This window comes from Vigna umbellata, chromosome 4 (assembly GCF_029865625.1).
Source record: "Vigna umbellata cultivar VRB3 chromosome 4, Vumbellata_1.0, whole genome shotgun sequence".
NCBI classification, from domain to species: Eukaryota; Viridiplantae; Streptophyta; class Magnoliopsida; order Fabales; family Fabaceae; genus Vigna; species Vigna umbellata.
Window position 1 is genome coordinate 10,109,994 of NC_142168.1, and position 19,519 is coordinate 10,129,512.

Consider the following 19,519-nt stretch of genomic DNA (forward strand, 5'->3'; position numbering starts at 1 on the left):
CTTTTATTTATTTCTTTTTGCAGAATGCAACTTTTTATATTTGGTGGGACTGTTACCTTGTGATACTCATTGGAGACATTCTTTTCACTAAGTAAAGAAGATATTAAAGTTTTTGTTTAATGAACTTACTTGGTTCGATTCTTGTGGTTATTGTTAAAATTTATGTGCATACTTTTATTTAATATCCATTTATAATACAATTTATATTTAAAGATTTATTATTTTTTTTATTGTTTATAAGAAAATTTATGTTTTTGAGTAAAATCAAATTTTCTTATTTATTTAGCTTTATGTTTGTTTTTTATTTATTTTTTGTTTAGGAGAAACCTATATTATAAAAAAGTTGATAAATACTAAATTTTGTTTATTTTTTTAATTGAAATATAATATTTAGTTAAATAATTTATTAAAAAAATTCAAAAGTAGTTCATAAACAATTCAAATTGTATAGTTCCGTTCAAAATTAATATAGTTTGATTAAATATAGTACAATTCGATTTAAAATTATTATAGTTCGATTGTGTTATTCGAAAATAAATTAAGATACAAAACAATTCAATCAACATACTTTGATAAAATAAAAATAATTTAATTTAATTTGTCTAAACTAATTTTTATTTCAATTCAGTTGAAATAAATTATTTTTTATTCATTCAGTTCAAATAAATTATTTTTTATTCATTCAGTTCAAATAAATTATTTTTTATTCATTATAATTTTTTTTAATAATTTAGTACAGTTGAATTAATATTTTTTATCCCTGTTTACTTATCTTCTAGATGTAATCTAATATAAGTTGAGGTAATGCTCCTCCTGGATCTTCTTATTGGGCTTTCCGATTACCAATTGGATTGATGACTGGGCTCACAACTACTTTTTAACAGCTTCTTTTCCATAGTTTCAAGTGGCACCTCATAAATTTTAAAATTCTAAATTTATCTTCTAATTTTGGATTTTCACTTTGAATTTAAAATTGAACTTTCAACCTTATGAATGCAAAACACATGAAGACCCCAAAAAATAAATACTTAAAGCAAGAGCAGACCCAAAAATTAATCATGTATACAAAAATGTCACTTCAACTCATTTAAAATTGTCTTTGTCTAATTTAATTAGTGATTTAACAATTGCATTGTATGACAAAATAAAGAGAGCATGAAAAAAATTACAAAATGTAAGCGAAAAAATTAATTTCCTATTATGAGAGATATAGGTTTGTGATAATCAGTCTCTATCATTGTTTAAACTAGTAAAAGTAGTAGGTGTTTTTAGAAGAGACTATTACTTCCTACACCTCCGTCAAATTTCTCATCCACCCCATCATGAAGCTTTCCGGAATTGTTTCCCTAATAGAAGAGGAAGATTGCTTTCCGGACAAAGATAATCCGAAATTGTAGATTGTGTTACAAAATATAATTTCCCGAAGTGACGAGGTGCTGGAAGAAATCTGATGGGAATAGGACCTTAACGTGAAATAAAAAATAAATAAAACTAATTATTTGCTATTTATCAAAATTCCCTCATCAGATTAAGAAGAAATTTAAATTTATTTTGAAAAAATAACTAAGTATGAAATAATCAATATATTTAATGGAAATATAATTACGAAAAATAATAAATTTGTTTAAAATTAAATATATCTATATCCCTTATCAAAACTATAAAAAAATGTAAAAGGAGAAACGTAAATATTTAAATGATTATATATGATTATGTTGAGATATCATTATCAGTTATATGCTTCTACTATACATTAAGTCTATATATTTACGTGGCTTATAATGAAAATTGGATTTAAAAATATACAAATGACATTTATTTATATAGTCAAAATTAAGAGATAATAAGATTATATTGATAATATTTTTATCATATATAACTCAAAATTTTCGTTTTAATTTTAATAATTTTTAAAATTAACATGGAGCATAAAATAGATAAAACAGTTATCTGTCATTTAAAAATAACAATCTTATAAGATCTTATCAAATAGATAAGTTATTATTTAAGTATAATCAAATATCAAAAAGATAAAATAAATGGTTACACTTCAATATATCACTTAAAAAAATTATCTATTATTTAACTTCATGCTTTAAAACAAATAACATAATGTTATTTACGTATATCTCTCTATATCTATATCTATCTATCTATATATCTATATCTATATCTATATTTATATCTATATCTATAGTTTATAATTTTTTTCATAATCCATCATTATAAAAGTGTGAAGTTATAGCTCTATTTTATTACTTTTGAAAAAAGGGATAGCAATAGAGATACTAAGATGGCCATGTCATGTGGTGTTGTGATGACGCGATCAGTGTGGGCGTACAACCTTGAAGCTGAGTTCGAATTAATTCGTAGAATGATTAGGTTCTTCCCTTTCATCTCTATGGACACAGAGTTTCCTGGTGTCATCTTTCAGTTGGATCCAGCATTTCGACAACCACAAAATAACTATGCAGTGATGAAAGCCAATGTGGACCGTATGCACCTCATCCAAGTTGGACTGACCCTTTCAGACTGCCATGGAAACCTTCCAACTTTTGGAACCTCCAACCGCTTCATTTGGGAGTTCAACTTTTGTGAGTTCGATGTCACACGCCATCTTCACGCTCCTCACTCCATCGCCCTCCTTCAAAGCCAAGGCATGGATTTTCATAAGAATCGTAGCTTTGGAGCCAACATCATGCGATTCGTTGAGCTCATGATGACCTCAGGACTCCTATGCAACAATCATATTCAGTGGATTACTTTTCATGGTGCTTATGATTTTGCCTACTTGGTCAAGGTATTGAGTCACCGTTTTTTGCACATGCAACCAATTCTACCTTCCAACTTGAGTGACTTTCTACATCTCGTTAAATTCTTCTTTGGACAGAAAGTATATGATGTTAAACATCTCGTCAAATTTTGTCCCAACCTTTATGGCGGTTTAGATAAAGTCAGTAAGTCCCTAGGTTTTGATAATAGTGCCAGAAAAAGTCATCATGCAGGTTCTGATAGTTTGGTCACTCTGCATGTTTTTAATGAGATTAAAAGACTTTATTTTCATACAGATAGTGACTTGAAAAAACACGCAAGTGTTGTTTATGGCTTAGAGATGTTTTGATATTAATGTTTGTTTTAGAATGTTGTACTACTCTTGCATTATCAAGTGAAAAAAATTGTATAAATTTGAGTGGATTACAACAAATAATATCTTGTGTTTTTTTTCTAGTCTCATATTTATTGTTTAATAATAATGTTTTTGTAATTATATAAAAGAAGTTTATCTTGTATATTTTTTTAATTTAAGTTTTTAATATGTATTTTTTTTAATTTAAAATATCATACCAATTTTATTTTGTTAAATGATTATCTTTTTAAATTTAAGTATTTCTTTTTATTTGTTCACTTTTAAAAAAAAATAATAGTTTTTAAATTCAAATAATTATTTATAATAATAAAATTATCTAAAAAATAAATAAATATTATTTATAATAAAATTGTAAAAGATATTTATATTTATTTTTATAATTATAATTTTATTATTTTGTATAGTTATTGTTAATAAGAATAATATCTATATCATATTATATTATCTATAACTAAATGTATAAAGACGATTTTATATTTTTGTGTATACAATTCATTTGTTTATTTTATCGCTTATAATATAAGAGTTGTTAACTTACTTTTTTTAAAGTAATCACTATTTTGATTTTTTTTTGAATAAATTAATAATGATAGAAAATGGTAAACTGTTTTAATAATTTAGTATATTTATATGTATATTTTATTTTTAATAATTTAGAGTATTTTAATTATAAAAATTAAAGTAATTAGTATAACTTGCATTGTTTTAGTGTATTTTATAATCATTACTCAATTCTGGAATTCACTGAAATACAGATCTCATTTAGATAAATTACAGAAAAAAGAGAGAGATTAAATCTCATCAAATAAATAGACAAATACGGTTAAAGAGGAGGACTTCAAAAAAGAATCTCTCGTCGTTCTTATTTACACTGGGATCATTATTTGAGGACGTGACAGTGCTTTTGCAGTTAAAAACTCTATCATACTTAAATGGTAAATTCATTTAATAATTTATCTGGATAATTTAAAGTGGAAAATTCAGATTTCAACCACAACTATGCTAAAAGGTGACACATTTATTCCAATCATAGGATTGAAAATAAAAGCAAACAGTTGTTCTTTTATTTGTTACATACGTGTGAGTCCTTTTATTCATGGGAGTTAGTGTTTCAATTTAATGAACCGACGGGTTCTTCATGCACACAGTGTTGTATTTGATTGGATCATAGTTGAACTAGGTGGTGTGCTATTTCCATGAAAGAGGTGTATGTTCCAGATATTGCCATTGCTAAAGCCGCCATTATTAGTATCACTATGACTACACTCTCACACCCAAAGTTCCTGTAAGTGCCCGAAATCTTCAAGTAGCACAAGCATGGAAGCAGAATAGAAGCTGTGACACTTAGAAAGGCTCCAACCAGTGACATCAGAGACCCAAAGAAAGGAACAGCAAGGGCAGCAACGGTGGTGCTCATTACCAACACTGTGCTAACTAAGATGCTCGTCACCCTATTCTTGTACCTCCTTGGAAGCAAGTCTTTTAAAGCATTCGTAATAGGTGTTGCCATCAAAGCAAACTTCGATATGGGATTCATCAACGTTGTGTATATTGCTACTTTTGAGCTAACTTTGTTCAGAGGCAGGTTCAGTGTTACTTGTGACTCAACCTCCTCACCAAACATTAAATAACCCACTATAGCCATGGATGCATAGCCCACAGTGGTTAAGAGAAAGCAGCCAATTAAGACCTAGTATTATAAAAGATAAACTTCATTATTACATAGGATTAAATTAACCAATGTTATTCAAATCAAACAGAAGTACTTACATTAGTGAAATGATGTTTGTTTCTTATGGAATTGTACAAGGTGGGAAAGACAGGATGCGCACAATAACAGAAGGCATACAAGCTAACAGCTGTGGGGAGACCATTCCAACGGACAAGAGTTCCTTTATGATGAAAAGCAACTCCATCAAATGTTGCAGTCCATGTTATTGAAAGGATGATGAGAACAGAAGCGAAGACTCCACTTGCAGATACATAAGAGAGTAGACTCAAGTTGTCCAACCAAACTGTGGGCAAGATGATAAGGGAAACCAATATCACAAAGAATTGTTTCCCTGCAATTGCTAAGCCAGCTATCTGAACCTTCGCATTGGGGAACAAGTTACTCAAGTTATCACCTTCTAGAATCAAGAATCCTATTGAAACTAGATATAGTTCAGTATACATGGATACTGACACTATTAGCCTTCCTGTCTTTCCAAATGCAAGTTCACCTATATCAGGATAGCTTCTGATATTCGTATTCATATCCATGCATCTTTTTATCAACGTGCCCGTGTAAAGTGCTGCAGTGGCAATTCCAAACAAAAGAACCAAGCTTAACCATCCTCCAGATGCAAGAGCGTAAGGAACTGAGAGTATACCTACACCTGCAAACCAAACATTGAGGTAACTGAAAAAAAGAAGTTTATATAGATAAAGAACATTTGTTGTAAATAATGGAACCTGCTATTGCATTGAGTCCGTTAAGACAAGTGTGAAAGAAGGATACAGTGTCTTGTGCAGAAGGAGGATAGGTTATGGTTTTATGCTGAGCCAACTCGCCATTATCGGCTACTAAAGGCACATTCACGGATGAATTGTTGGAATGTTTTTCTGACATTTGAGCAAAACTGGATACAGAAGGTGGAAAAATCGCTAAGGATTGATTGAAGTTGGTGATGGAACAGCTCTAATTATACATTAAATTTCGTACCGGAATTCTTCACTTTCTTGGAGGAACTAACTTTTGCTGTCAATAGTATGGGCCACTTAAATAATCTTTTGAATTGTGATTTACCTACGTAACAAGTAACAAACGTTGTTCTTTCTCCATAGAAAGCTTGCATATATTTAGCATTTATTAGACGGATTTTCAGAACGAATTCGGAAACATTAATTAAAAGAAAAAAAAAACTGCATCGAATTACGTCTCTCTTTCTTACATTTGAAAGATATTTTTATCTGTAAACCCACCTATAAAACTCGCCTTTATTATCCATACGATTACGTTATGCTTTTGCAGTTTACAATTTGGAAGAACAAATAAGTTTTAACAACATAAAAAGCCAACTTTTAATGTAGACATGGGTCCGATTTGAGTAAAATTAAGGAAAAGAGAGAGAAGAAAATTGTAAGAAGTTCTTACGATTTGGTATATATCACTTCCAACACCAAATGTAGTGCTGCTATACAGAACATTGGTTATCCCTTTCTTGCACTTTCTTCCCTTTGCCACATGGTCTACTGCCATAATACATTTTCCTGTGATAATGATCCTTTTCAAATTTTGTCCTTGTCTTTTTAACTCTCATAACCCATTTCAACAGAAAAGTTAATTGTTATGTTATCTTTTGTTAGTAACTTCATACACAGCACAATTAAAGATATGTAATCCCATGAGCTCCATGCCAATCTCACTTACCTACATTAACAATTAATACTAACTTGAATTTTTTGAGGAAAGTTGTTAGGATGTTTAACTTCTTACTCCTCATCGGTGACTCTATTTGCTTGTCTTATTTCTCATTAAAGTACTCTTGGTTTTTATGTTTCTTCCTCTTGTCATGCCAAAGGACATTGGACTATATATGTCTATTTCTTTAAAGTAAAATATATTGATATTTCCATATGTACTTTTTTAAATATTTATTGATTTAAAAAAATTAAAGAAATAAACATAATACTATCAAAGAGTTCAATATTAAAATAACAAAAATTTTAAAGAGTCAAATAAAAAATGTTTCAATAATTTAAAGCAGAAAACGATCAATCTAAATATTTTTTAAACTAATCAGGATTTTTTTTTTTTGGAGTATGTATCTTCTAAATTAAAATAAGAAAATTCTTAATTATAAACTTTTTATTATTGAAAAACTTTACGCGAGTTTCATAAATATTAAAAGTTGATGGTAGCTTTTTGTAAAAGGACATACATAGAATTTACCCAACAATGAAGTGTATTTAAAAATTAGAACGAATATGTTTTAGTTTATAAACGTCCATAATTATAACCCGGAAACAGAAGTACATATCCTATATCAATAAATTCTCAGATCCTATACCAATGATTTCAACAAAAGTATATGAATTTATTAGGTGGCAACATTTGAACCTGGGATTCACATGAGATGATTTTGGTGTATAAGAAGTCCAATCAATCAACGCTACCAATTCCGGTTCTTCCAAGTGTGTGGTTGTGTTGTGACTTACGCAGGAAATTTTGTTGATATCTTCCACAACCATCTTCTCCCTTCGCTTTTTTCCATGGACAATCCTATCCATCAATCTTACCACTTCTAAACAGGCAAAGAAAGGACAAAAGAAGTAGCCAAAGATACATGAACATAGTAGATCCTTCCTGAACAAAAAAACTGGACAAGTGAAAAAAAAAAACTTAATCAAACGAAGTTCAAATTAAGGTACCCGAAGGTTCCATTTCCCTCTCCTTTTTAAGCAAACTCTACTTCTTCCCTCCGAATCAATTTTTGCATACTAATCAAGCCACTGAAGAAAGGTGCATTACCATCACACACTTGCAGTAACACTTCATCACTAAATAGTAAATACCCAATCAACAGATTGGCGAGCATTTAGAGTTAAAAAAATGTCTCCTGCACTATGTTTGTCAGTCGCCCCCACTTTGTTCCACAAGCCTCAAGACCCTTCCAAGGATCCTCACCTCACAAAAGCCAGCCACAGCCAGAAATCATGCAAACAATCTTTGTTAGATAACAAAGTCATCAGCAAGAGGAAGCTTTTATCCTCAGCTGTTATTGGGTTGGGCCCAGCATTGGCTGGGCTTTCTGTTGCTCAATCCACAAGAGCTGAGCCTGAGAGCCCAGCTGCTTCCACATCAAACAGAATCTCTTACTCAAGGTTCCTGCAATACTTGGATGAAGGTGCTGTCAAGAAGGTGGACCTCTTTGAAAATGGAACAGTTGCTATTGCAGAGATATACAATGCAACATTGGAAAAAATGCAAAGAGTCAAAATTCAGTTACCTGGTTTGCCTCAGGACTTGATCAGGAAAATGAAAGATAAAAATGTTGATTTTGCTGCTTATCCCTTGGAAGTTAGTTGGTGGCCTGCACTACTTGACTTGTTGGGAAATTTGGCCTTTCCTTTGATTCTGCTTGGTTCTCTACTCTTGAGGACACCAATTAATAATCCTGCTGGTGGCCCCAACTTGCCCTTTGGACTAGGAAGGTATGGCTATAGCAATAAGTATAAGTAGCAACTAGCAAATATTGGGTATGCATGCAGAGTCATTCAGTATTTTTAATTGTAATTTTCCTTCTTATTTTTTCACTAAGGAATTAAAATAGGAAAAACTAGCATATGCTAAGTAAGGCTATTGATGGTTCACTTTATCGCAAAGAACTGAATCAAACTTGTTATAATTCAAGAACTCAACTCAACCGGTTCTTGGGATTGGGTGAATCAGTTCCTGAACTAGTTTTTCAGTCAGCTGGTTTTGAAGTAATTCACTAATAAGCTCAAGAAAATGTTATATTTATAAATAGTTCAAGAAGAGTTTTTGAGAAAATGGTTTCGTAATTCGAAAACATAACATAAAAATGGTTTCATAATTCTCAAGCAGGTGAACTGAGAGACAAATTAGTGCTCACCAATCAGTTCAAGACTAATTTATTTTTTCTCTCAATAATACTCGCAATCAAAGTAAGCAATGAGAATGTTGATATTTCATGGCAAGTAAGATGACTTTAAAAGGAGTATATGTTCTTGTATAACTGTTTGTTTTTAGTATGTCACTTCCACATAGGTATAAACTACTATATTGAGCAACCTAACATTATTTCCTCTGATGATATTAACTTCAGGAGCAAGGCAAAGTTTGAGATGGAACCAAATACGGGAGTGACATTTGAGGATGTAGCAGGAGTTGATGAAGCCAAGCAAGATTTCCAAGAGATTGTTGAGTTCTTGAAGACCCCAGAGAAGTTTTCAGCCGTTGGAGCCAAAATTCCGAAAGGGGTTCTTTTGGTAGGGCCTCCGGGGACTGGAAAGACATTGCTGGCCAAGGCAATTGCAGGAGAGGCTGGGGTTCCTTTCTTCTCCCTATCTGGATCGGAGTTCGTTGAGATGTTTGTGGGTGTAGGGGCCTCAAGGGTGAGGGATTTGTTCAATAAGGCCAAGCAAAATTCGCCATGTTTGGTGTTCATTGATGAGATAGATGCTGTAGGAAGGAAGAGAGGAACAGGTATAGGTGGAGGAAACGATGAAAGAGAACAAACACTGAATCAGTTGCTCACTGAAATGGATGGTTTTACTGGAAACACTGGCGTTATAGTAATTGCTGCCACTAACAGACCTGAAATTCTTGATTCAGCATTGCTTAGACCTGGCAGGTTCGATAGGCAGGTATAATTATGGAATCTCATGACAATGAGTTTACTTTCTGTGTATTCATCTAATCAGAAATCATAACGTGCCTTTTCTAATAACTATACTTAATGATTTGTGGTTGGTTGCTGAAAAAAAAAATGTGATAGGATGAGAATATAAAATATTATATATCAGCAGATAAATGATTTCTTCTATCACTAGTTGAAGTTAAGGAGGAGACAAGAAATACATTATTTGTTTTATAATTGTTCCAATAGGTCACTGTTGAATTACCAGATATAAAAGGGAGGGAAGACATATTGAAAGTTCATAGTAAAAACAAGAAGCTTGACAAGGATGTTTCTCTTAGTGTCATTGCCATGAGAACTCCAGGATTCAGTGGTGCAGACCTGGCAAACCTCATGAATGAAGCCGCCATTCTTGCTGGTCGAAGAGGCAAAGATAAGATCACACTCAAAGAAATTGATCACTCCATAGATCGCATTGTGGCAGGCATGGAAGGAACCAAGATGACTGATGGCAGGAGCAAAATTCTGGTGGCTTACCATGAAATTGGACATGCTGTTTGCGCGTAAGTACATCAAATACATACGGTAATAGAAAAATTTAGAACAAAACATGATGTTTGTCCGTAGTTGCTAGAAAAATTGAAGGTCAATACGTTTTTGAGGAATTGACCTTTGTTTTTTCATTGTATTTCCAAGTTTTTCATTATAAAATAAAGGAATGAAAATAAAAACAGAAGGTCCACAGAACATACCTTTTGAGAGTGATATTTGAAGTACTTCATATTGATCGACCCTCTTGCATTTGGGATGTAACTTAACAATGTTTACTCTATGTAGGACACTGACACCAGGACATGATCCAGTACAAAAAGTCACACTAGTTCCCAGAGGTCAAGCCCGGGGTTTAACATGGTTCATACCTGATGAAGATTCTTCTCTAGTCTCTAAGAACAAACTTTTTGCTAGAATAGTTGGAGGCTTAGGAGGCAGAGCAGCAGAGGAAGTCATATTTGGTGAAACTGAGATAACCACTGGAGCTGCTGGGGACTTGCAACAAATTACACAAATAGCAAGACAGGTTAGTATTGTCGACAAAAACATATGGCAACGGATGTTTTAGAAATCACAGTGCTGAAAGTTGTTATAACTTTTGCAACAGATGGTAACAGTGTTTGGCATGTCAAAGATAGGGCCATGGGCATTGATTGATCCTGCAGTGCAAAGTAGTGATGTGGTGCTTAGGATGCTGGCTAGGAACTCACTGTCAGAGAAACTAGCTGAAGACATTGATAACTCAGTGAGGGAGATAATAGAGACAGCATATGAAATTGCAAAGAATCACATAAGGAATAACCGTGATGCAATTGACAAGTTAGTAGATGTGCTACTTGAAAAGGAAACCCTTAATGGAGATGAATTTAAAGCTCTATTATCAGAATTCACGGATATTTCTTCCATTAAGATAGATAGAATTCCTGTGAGGGAAATGATCGAAGCATAAGTATAGTTCAAGTACCCAAGAATATATATAGCTTTGTATCAAAGTAGGATGAGATTATACATAACTATGAGTATAGAAGTTAGTTTTGACAGAGAATTGTTTACTTTCAGCCGTGGATAAGTTACCTAATTATCATCTCCTAGAATCAATCTTCCTTTTGAGCCTAAAATAATTACTGTAAACAATCTTCAAATGGTTTTTCTTTATGGAATGGTAGATTAAGCTTATCCATGCCTCCTTCATCTAGGACTCTCAATCCACATGCCTACTTTCAAATGCCAATCGTTGGTTTAGTTTGCTAACTAAATTATATAGCTTTGATGTCTTTCTGTTTAAGTATCTAGCATCAGGAAGATTATGCATGTATTTAGGAAAAAAAGTACAGTAAGATCTGAAATATACCTGGAACCAAGAAATGAAGGAAAACTTTGGTGATAATGAATGCTTCACGGGTTTGCTATATAGACTCGTCATTTTGCAACAAGGGATGGAATTTGAAAATGTCAGAAATGGGGTAAACGTTAATAAAATAGCCACAAAAATTCCTTGTGTGACAAAATCATAGATACAATATAGAAATAAATGGTAAGAGCATTTAGTCACAGAAATTGTCAACAAAAATGATTTCGAAAGAACTAACCTATGGGTGTTTTTCTAATTTCAATATCCACCAAGCAGAATTCATTGAAAGCAACTACTATAGCAAGTATCAGTTAACCATTTTCAAGTGCAAGTTCAATCCATCGAGTAGATGATAAACGGACATCAAATCTGGGCAAGGATCATAGCCCGCGAAGAACCTATGCATGGAGCCACCTAAGTCCACACAACTCTCCCCAGCCAATTTCTTCATTCCTCCATTTCTCATCACCCTCCTCACATTTGTTGCTTTCTCCCACATACCCACTTCAGCGTACATGTTAGCAACAATAACCAAATTCCCTCCCCTCCTTGGCTCCATCCTAAGTAACCTCTTTCTCACTCTTTCTCCAATCCCAGCATGGTCATGCACATCATGTATAGCGCATGCACTTAGCAATGTCCTCCACACAACCGGATCAGGCTCAATAGGCATCATCTGTATAAACCAATAAGCTTCTTCAAGACGACCAGCACGACCCAATACATCAACCATGACTCCATAATGCATCATCAGGGGCTTGATCCCATGCACACATTCCATGTCATGAAAATACTGGCAACCCTCATCTACCATCCCAGCATGGCTACAAGCACAAAGAACCCCGAGATAGGTCACATAATTTGGGCATATATCATGATTGTTATTGATACGCATCATTGCAAACAGCGCAAGGGCTTCCTCAGCAAACCCGTGTTGAGCCAACCCCAATATCATTGCACTCCATGTCCACACATTCCTCTTTTCCATTCTCTCAAAAACAAACCTTGCATAGCCCAAAGCCCCAGACTTCCCATACATGTCAACAAGAGCAGTACCCAATTGAACACTCAGAACCATCCCTCTCAAAACCAACTGAGAATGAGCCCATCTTCCCAAACTCAAGTACCCCAACTCAGCACAAGCAGATAATAACAACACCATGGAAGTCTCATCAGGCTCAAACCCACAACCCCACATCCTGAAAAAATACTCAATCCCCTCATCCAACCAAAGACTCTCAACACACGCAGTGATGACCGAGTTCCAAGAAACAACTGTTCTCTCCGGCATTTCATCAAACACCTTTCTTGCATCCACAATCCTCTTACAACACCCATAGAAATTAATCAAATTGTTACCAACGTACACGTCAGAGTCCAAACCACACTTAAAAGCGTCCGCATGAACCTGCTTCCCTTCACCAAGTGCAGTAGCTGCAGCACAAGACTTAATGAGGAAAGGGAAGGTGAGTTTGTTAGGCATGGCACCACGTTCTCGCATTTTCTGAAATACCCAAAAAGCTTCAAGGGGGGAATCGCTCGCGGCGTAGCCTCGGATGAGGATGTTCCAAGAAATGGGTGATGGGGTGACAGCATGGTGCACAAGTGCCCGAGCGTGGCGGAGGTTCTTGGAGGGAGAGAGGGAGCAAAAGTAGACGAGTTCTGAGAGAGTGTGTGTGTCTTGGTAGAGACCAGAGAGGTGGATTTGTGCCTGTATTTGATGGAATTGTTCCATGGAACCACACAAGTTTAGGAGAAAGAGGCATTGGTGCTTCTTCGAGAGAAACTGTGTCTTCAATGTCGGAAGACAAACCATGTATGCATTCGGCTTTCAATCTGCCTTCTCCATTGTCATAGTTTTAGACAAGGAATTCTGCGTCAGGTACATAGTTTTGTAAAAGCAAAAAACAATATTGTAATTTTACTAATAATATTTACTCTAATAAATTCGGTTACATTATCGTCTTTGTCATGGACATCAACATCCCCACTAGGTTTACTAATTGACTCATTCATTAATTTAGAAAATGATGTCAATTTGTGCAACCAGCAGCTTCACTAATCCTATTACAGAAAATGAAATTTGAAAAAGATAAGCATAGAAACTCATGTGCAGAAACAATAACAAAAAATGCAACCTCTAGCAGAGAGAATGCTACACACAGTGCACATTAACACAATTCATAAACACACAGTGACGAAACCCCAATCCAAAAAGGAAAAAAACAGGGCAAATCAAGGGAGTGCATGGCTAAAACCTGTTAATTGAGGTAAGTTGGGAACAAGAGAGAGCGATCACTAAACTTCAATCCTTGAAACGGGATAGATTGTTATGGATTCTGAAAAATCAAAAAAGGAACACGGAAGAAAAGGTTAGATGAAAAACACTAACCTTTTTTCTAAACAAAGACAAATAGAATTTAGAAGAGTAAACATGAAAACAAACCTTGACATCATTGCATAGGAAAGGCTAAATGTAATATTTGATACATATTTATATTAAGTTTTTGTTATTTATGTATATTTGATCTTTCGAGTTCTGGGTTAGTTACTTAACATAATCACGTTTTTACATACACATAAGCTCGTTTTGCATTAATTTTAAAGATAAATTGTCTTCATTATTTTTAATCGCTCAGTTTAGTGTTACTTTCATAAAATATTTTCAACACTTGTTTGAAGTTGTTCCCATAAACTATTGGGCAAAATTTCCATCAAGTATTAAACATAGTGAAGTTGTCTGGTTTGTTTTTCTAGGGAAAGGTGATGCTGATATTTCTACTTCCAACCACTCTTAATTCTCAATGATGAAAATTATGGACTCTTGTAATCTTTTTTCAAATTTTAATTTCCGTAGAGGAATATATATAAGTAGATTTTTGCCTATAATATCTAAATACTTCATTTATCATTGTTTTTATTGAATTTTTAAAATGAAAGACCTCTTGTATCATTTTCATTTCTAAAAATATATTCTATTTGTTTCTTACCATGAAGATTCTATAATACATATTTTTTGGAGAATGGTTTTAAAATCAAGTACTCCTAAACTATATTTTTTGTTTGTCATTTCATAAACCCACCTTTGAAACATGGCAACGAATTGTATATCTAAGAGCCTCATTCTCAAAAACAAAATTTAAGAATTTTTTTAAACTAATGAAGTAGTTGACTGAATTTCAAAGTTTAACAATCCAAGATTTATCCATTCAAAAACATATCTAAACAAGATAGCAATGACATAAATACACTAACACATGAAAAAAAATATATACTAACAAAAAACTATACTCATATTAGCAATGCTAGCTCAATACTAAGAAGTCCTAAAAAACAATATCCATGAAAAATACAAAAAAACAAGAATTATAATGGAAAAAACAAACACATGACATAATTTGGTAAAATAAAACTATTTTTATTGATTATATGAAGTCAGAATACAATCTAATATTAAAATTTATGAAGCACAAATCAAAATTAATAAGCAATAAACTCTTACGAAATAGAGCACCTTAGGTTCCTCTTGATTTTTCTCTCCTTATAGAGATAAAGAAAAAAAATATATAAATATAATGAGCATGCTCATACATGGGACCATGACCCATTTATATAACTTCGGTTACTTCTTTTTCTAAGTTTTAATAATTTCAATTTGGCCTCTTCAACAAATTAAAATTTTATTGGTCTCTACATAATAAACATTTTATGACATATATGTCCTTAATCATAATTTACTTAATTGACTAATAAAATACAATATCCCTTACATATTTAATGATTTGTTATATATATATATATATATATATATATATATATATATATATATATATATATATATATATAAATGACTCAAAATTGCTAACATCTAATAAATCGTTTCATAAATCCTGATAAAAAAATATGATATTAGAAACATCGAAAAAACGAAACTTAAACCACTTACAAACAAACAAGTAAGTGATAATAACTAACATTTATGATTAGAGATCCCTAAATAAAGTTCAGATAAAAATAAACAAAACACTTGTTAATTATGATAATAATACTAAAGACTGTATTATTGATATGTTAAAATTTATATAATGTAAGAATTTTAGTTTAAACAAAATTTTTAATAATTTTTATATTCTTACATTTAGGGAAATCACTTGTATGAATATTGAGTTGAATCATTTGTATCAAATCTTAATATATTTTTTAGAAAAGTCATGTGTCTTCGCAGGTGCATGATCCAATAAATTCTTGATAAAATATTAGTAAAACATTATGAATCAACCTAACATATAACCTATTATTTTTTGCAGTTAAAACGATGATCCAAGAATTAATCATGCAAAAGAAATGGAGACATATGGCTTAAAACTAGAGGTGTCATTTGAGCCCCTGGCCCATGGGTTGACCCTGACCCCTTCTAAAATCAAGCCCCAATTTTCTAGCCCACTTAATAGGGGGCTTTTTAAAAGCTCCAACCCCTAAAGCCCCACATAAAGTGGGTTGGGGTTAGGGCTGGGCAAAGTATACTGCACTGCACTATACTATAAAAATTTGCAGTTAACTATAAAACAGTTCTCTTAAACTAAACTGAACTAAAAATAGTTAGGGTGAACTGAACTGCACTAGTTTTTAGTCTACTCATAGTAGAGTGCAGTTCAGTAAACTAATCCTGTTGCACAGCACTACTTTTCATTCCAAATGCATGCAGTATACTTATTTTATAAGTCAAATCTTGATTAAATCAGATACTTCCGAGCTATTTTAAAATTCAAAATTTTCTACATGAAAAATAAATAGGTTTCAAAAACCTGCATTATATAAAAATGCCGGGATGAAGTCGATCTGAGTCATTATGGTCTCGTATCCAATAATAATCCTGCGATTAAATAATTGCAAAATCAGCACTTGAAAAATCAGCAACAACAGCAGTGCAATTACAGCACTTGAACAATTGTTGTTACAGCACTTGAACAATTGCAAGATCTGAAACAGCAAAAACATTTGGATCAAAAACAGCAACAAGTATATCAATATGATCAATAGCATAAACTAAATCAAGAGCATTGGAAGTGAAATCAATAATAGCAGTGTCAGCACTAGGCTTAATAAGATCAATATCTATATGATAAATTGCTGACAACATATTTTAACGTGATCTGACATATTTTAAAGACATTTTTTTTCCTGTATATTGAAACACTTTTATTACCCCTCATAATCAATTTAAAAATCCAGCAAAATCAAGGATTACGACAGAGCTAGTTTTCTGCTACAAATTGAAATTACTAGTCAAACATTAAAATTGAAGAAAGAGAAAAGAGACACCCACATGATGAGGTACCATATGCCTCCCTTCCCAGATAATGAGAATGTGGGAAGATAATCTAAACTGGGAATATCAATGATTTCATACAACTAAAGTTTACTGTAATACAGAAAATAATCTCAGCACAAAATTCAATTTTTTTCCCGAAGTTATTGAATAACAAGTGAATACAGACGTGGATATTCAAGTTGTAGTATGTTTGGTTAAAAATCACGTATTCTTCAAAAGCTCTCTCCATAACTGAATGAAATAAGCTATTATTGTGAACCAAAAAAGCCATCAATCATCTAAAAACCGAAACAGTCCTCACAAAAGTTTAATTGCCTTCAAACTCAATATACAGTAAAACAAAACGTTTCAGATAAAAGCACTAGAGAAGAGACTACAGTAAAACAAAACTCAATTTATATAGAGATATACCTCTCTATATAAATAAACAAATTAGTCTATAACTTTTCAAACAGAACAAAATTCTAAAATTATATATATATATATATTGAAAATTCTAACTATTTTCTTGTTTATGTGAAAATGGTTTTCCCTACTGTTAGACGTTGCTGTAATCACTTTTACATGAAAATGAATATATCAGTATGCTGTCAAAAGTTTATGAGTTGAGATGAAAAGGGTTCAACATATATTAAAATTCAAACATATTGTATGTCTCAGTCAATTGCGTTTTAAATAGGATCTAGCTTGTTCCAACAGAAGAAAAAAAAACATGGGAATTACGTGGAGTGTTCTTCTATAGTATCACCATTATTTGAGCAAATGTTTAAAATATGAACAAAGCATGAAGTTGAAGAAAGACTATAAAGGCAAGTGTTGGAACAAAAGATATAGAGAAAAAGAATATAACAACATCATTGAAACCATATTGAACTACAGGCCTAAAGTCAGAATCAACATTATCAAAATTGGAAGCAAAAATAACATTCAAATCATCAAAAACAACATCATTAAAAGAAGAAGCATCAGCTAAAATATTAGAATCATGAACAATAATAGCTGGCATGCTATCCTGTTTTTCACTCCAATCTGCAGGTTCGAGAGGATTCTTCTGCTTGCCTCAACCAAACTTCTTAGGAACACGATTATAATGAAGGAATCGTTATGTGATGACTGAGATGATTTGGTAGCAAACAGCCACATGTAATATCTAAAAGGGTCTCACATAACTAACCAGTTGAAAATTCAAAGAACTCTTACTATTTTCCTTAGGGTTAAGAGACACAATCCATAAAGTAAGAAGTACCAACATTATACTGCACCATAAACACCTTAAATTCATCAATCAAGCAGAAAAATAAGCACAAAGAATGAAAAGGGACAATAAAAATGGCGAAAAGAAGAAACCCCACAACATTAAAATTTCATAAATCATAGGTTTAAGGAAAATACATAGTAAGGCGGCAGCACATAGAGGCAGAGACAACACAGACAGGTAGAGACAACACGGAGAGGCAGAGGCAAAGAGTGACTAGCTCGAACACAATAATCGAATCACTACTTACCTCGACGGTCGGTATGGCAGTGAACAAGACAGGCCCCTCGACATTCGATACATCAACAACGACAAGGGTCAGAGCAGGGTCACCGTTGGAACTCTCATTTGTCGACAGAGTCACGGTGGCAGCGGCCGCGCGTCACGGTAGGGCTAGGGCAGAGTCACCGTGGGTTTTCGTTGAAGCTCTCTTTCGACTACAACGGTGGGCAGCGATTGGGTCACCGTAGGATTACTGTGAGTTTTCGTTGGAGATCTCCTTTGCCAACAAGATCATGGTGGGCAACGCCGCATCCAGCCAGAACAGGGTCACGTTTCAGAAATAATTGGAAAGGAGAGGGATACAGTTTTCCTATAGTTAACTGAACTAAGAACTAAAAACGTAATCAGTTCAGTTTTAAAAATTAAACTATAAAACAGTATATTTAAGTTTTTAGTAAAAATGGATTAGTAATTTTTAGTATTATTCAGTACAGTTAACTATAATTAAGTGCAGATTAGTTTATTTTACCCAACCCTAGTTAGGGTAGGGTTAGGATGGGACTAGCCCCCAAACTAAATTAATTCACTTTTAATGTTTTTTTAGTTATTTCTTTTATTTACTTTACAAGTTCAATAATTTTCAAAATTTACAGATATTTAATATCTTTTTAATTAAATATAAATGTATAAATATTGATTTTATAAAAACTTATTTAAAATAATTTTTTAACTATAAGTATATTTTAAATATATAATTTTATTATTTTGGAAAGTTAAAAAAGAAAATTTTAATTATTATTTTTATTTAAAAGAAAATGAAAAAAAATTCAAAAAAGAAATTATAAAAGTAACACAGTTGAAAATTCGATTTTTCAATAATCGAATTCTGATATCTATATAAATATTTGAAATATTAATTATGGATAGATTTTAAATTCAAATCTACTGATTGGATGAATTTTTAATATCGGTGTAAAATTTTTATTTTTTATAGTTTGTCATATAAAATTCTTTTGTTGAATGTTTTGTATAGATATATATACATTAAAAAAATTAAACCACAAACTTTGTTAAGTTTAAAATTAATTTCACATAATAAAAGAACTAACTTTTTAGTGAAAATCCTTGTTAGGCAAAATTCTTATAAATATCATATATGTTAGTATACAAGATCTATATGTAATCCTAGTGGTTATAAAATCAGATTTTTTTCTAACCTTTTAGATTAAATTAATATTTTAAAATCATACTTATCTTTATCCAACAAAGATCGTTTTTATTGAATTATTTATCA

At 32.3% G+C, this 19,519-nt stretch overlaps 3 protein-coding genes and 1 pseudogene across 21 annotated transcripts; 2 read left to right on the forward strand and 2 right to left on the reverse strand.

The window, feature by feature from the left end:
• Positions 1–2,293: 2,293 nt before the first annotated feature.
• LOC124822947 (putative CCR4-associated factor 1 homolog 9 pseudogene) lies at positions 2,294–3,121 on the forward strand (annotated as a pseudogene).
• A 967-nt stretch (positions 3,122–4,088) lies between these two features.
• Positions 4,089–6,921, reverse strand: LOC124822948 (amino acid transporter AVT1I-like). Its single transcript, XM_088113365.1, has 5 exons — positions 6,285–6,921; positions 5,853–5,936; positions 5,603–5,769; positions 4,919–5,526; positions 4,089–4,838 (listed from the first exon to the last, which is right to left on the reverse strand). Exons 3-5 carry the CDS (start codon positions 5,757–5,759, stop codon positions 4,314–4,316), a joined length of 1,290 nt encoding a protein of 429 aa, XP_087969491.1. The 5' UTR covers positions 5,760–5,769; positions 5,853–5,936; positions 6,285–6,921; the 3' UTR covers positions 4,089–4,313.
• An 821-nt stretch (positions 6,922–7,742) lies between these two features.
• Positions 7,743–11,241, forward strand: FTSH6 (FTSH protease 6). The gene is made up of 5 exons (XM_047295049.2): positions 7,743–8,344; positions 8,980–9,520; positions 9,763–10,076; positions 10,351–10,591; positions 10,673–11,241. Exons 1-5 carry the CDS (start codon positions 7,743–7,745, stop codon positions 11,012–11,014), a joined length of 2,040 nt encoding a protein of 679 aa, XP_047151005.1. The 3' UTR covers positions 11,015–11,241.
• On the reverse strand, positions 7,880–18,620 carry LOC124822946 (Pentatricopeptide repeat (PPR) superfamily protein). 19 transcript variants are annotated; one of them, XR_015785993.1, is made up of 7 exons: positions 18,254–18,620; positions 16,222–16,396; positions 13,675–13,755; positions 11,655–13,289; positions 11,417–11,471; positions 10,662–10,724; positions 10,423–10,560 (listed from the first exon to the last, which is right to left on the reverse strand). XR_015785993.1 is itself a non-coding variant. In XM_088113361.1 (5 exons), the coding sequence occupies exon 5, from the start codon at positions 13,230–13,232 to the stop codon at positions 11,724–11,726; it is 1,509 nt and encodes a 502-aa protein (XP_087969487.1). In that variant the 5' UTR covers positions 13,233–13,289; positions 13,373–13,480; positions 13,675–13,755; positions 16,226–16,396; positions 18,254–18,620; the 3' UTR covers positions 11,581–11,723. The 19 variants fall into 19 exon arrangements, 8 of the variants coding, with proteins under 8 accessions (XP_087969487.1, XP_087969485.1, XP_087969490.1 ...); XR_015785990.1 differs by lacking the exons at positions 10,423–10,560; positions 10,662–10,724 and adding an exon at positions 8,197–8,336; XR_015785995.1 differs by lacking the exons at positions 10,423–10,560; positions 10,662–10,724 and adding an exon at positions 8,211–8,350.
• Between the last annotated feature and the right edge of the window lie 899 nt (positions 18,621–19,519).

Bases quoted from the DNA above. Each gene is read 5' to 3' on its own strand.
- LOC124822948 (XM_088113365.1), bottom strand. From the start codon at position 5,759: ATGTCAGAAAAACATTCCAACAATTCATCCGTGAATGTGCCTTTAGTA. The intron at 5,527-5,602 runs GTTCCATTATTT...TTTGGTTTGCAG, and splicing joins CGGACTCAATGCAATAGCAG to GTGTAGGTATACTCTCAGTT. The intron at 4,839-4,918 runs GTAAGTACTTCT...TTATAATACTAG, and splicing joins ACAAACATCATTTCACTAAT to GTCTTAATTGGCTGCTTTCT.
- FTSH6 (XM_047295049.2), top strand. From the start codon at position 7,743: ATGTCTCCTGCACTATGTTTGTCAGTCGCCCCCACTTTGTTCCACAAG. The intron at 9,521-9,762 runs GTATAATTATGG...TTGTTCCAATAG, and splicing joins CTGGCAGGTTCGATAGGCAG to GTCACTGTTGAATTACCAGA. The intron at 10,592-10,672 runs GTTAGTATTGTC...CTTTTGCAACAG, and splicing joins TTACACAAATAGCAAGACAG to ATGGTAACAGTGTTTGGCAT.
- LOC124822946 (XM_088113364.1), bottom strand. From the start codon at position 13,232: ATGGTTTGTCTTCCGACATTGAAGACACAGTTTCTCTCGAAGAAGCAC.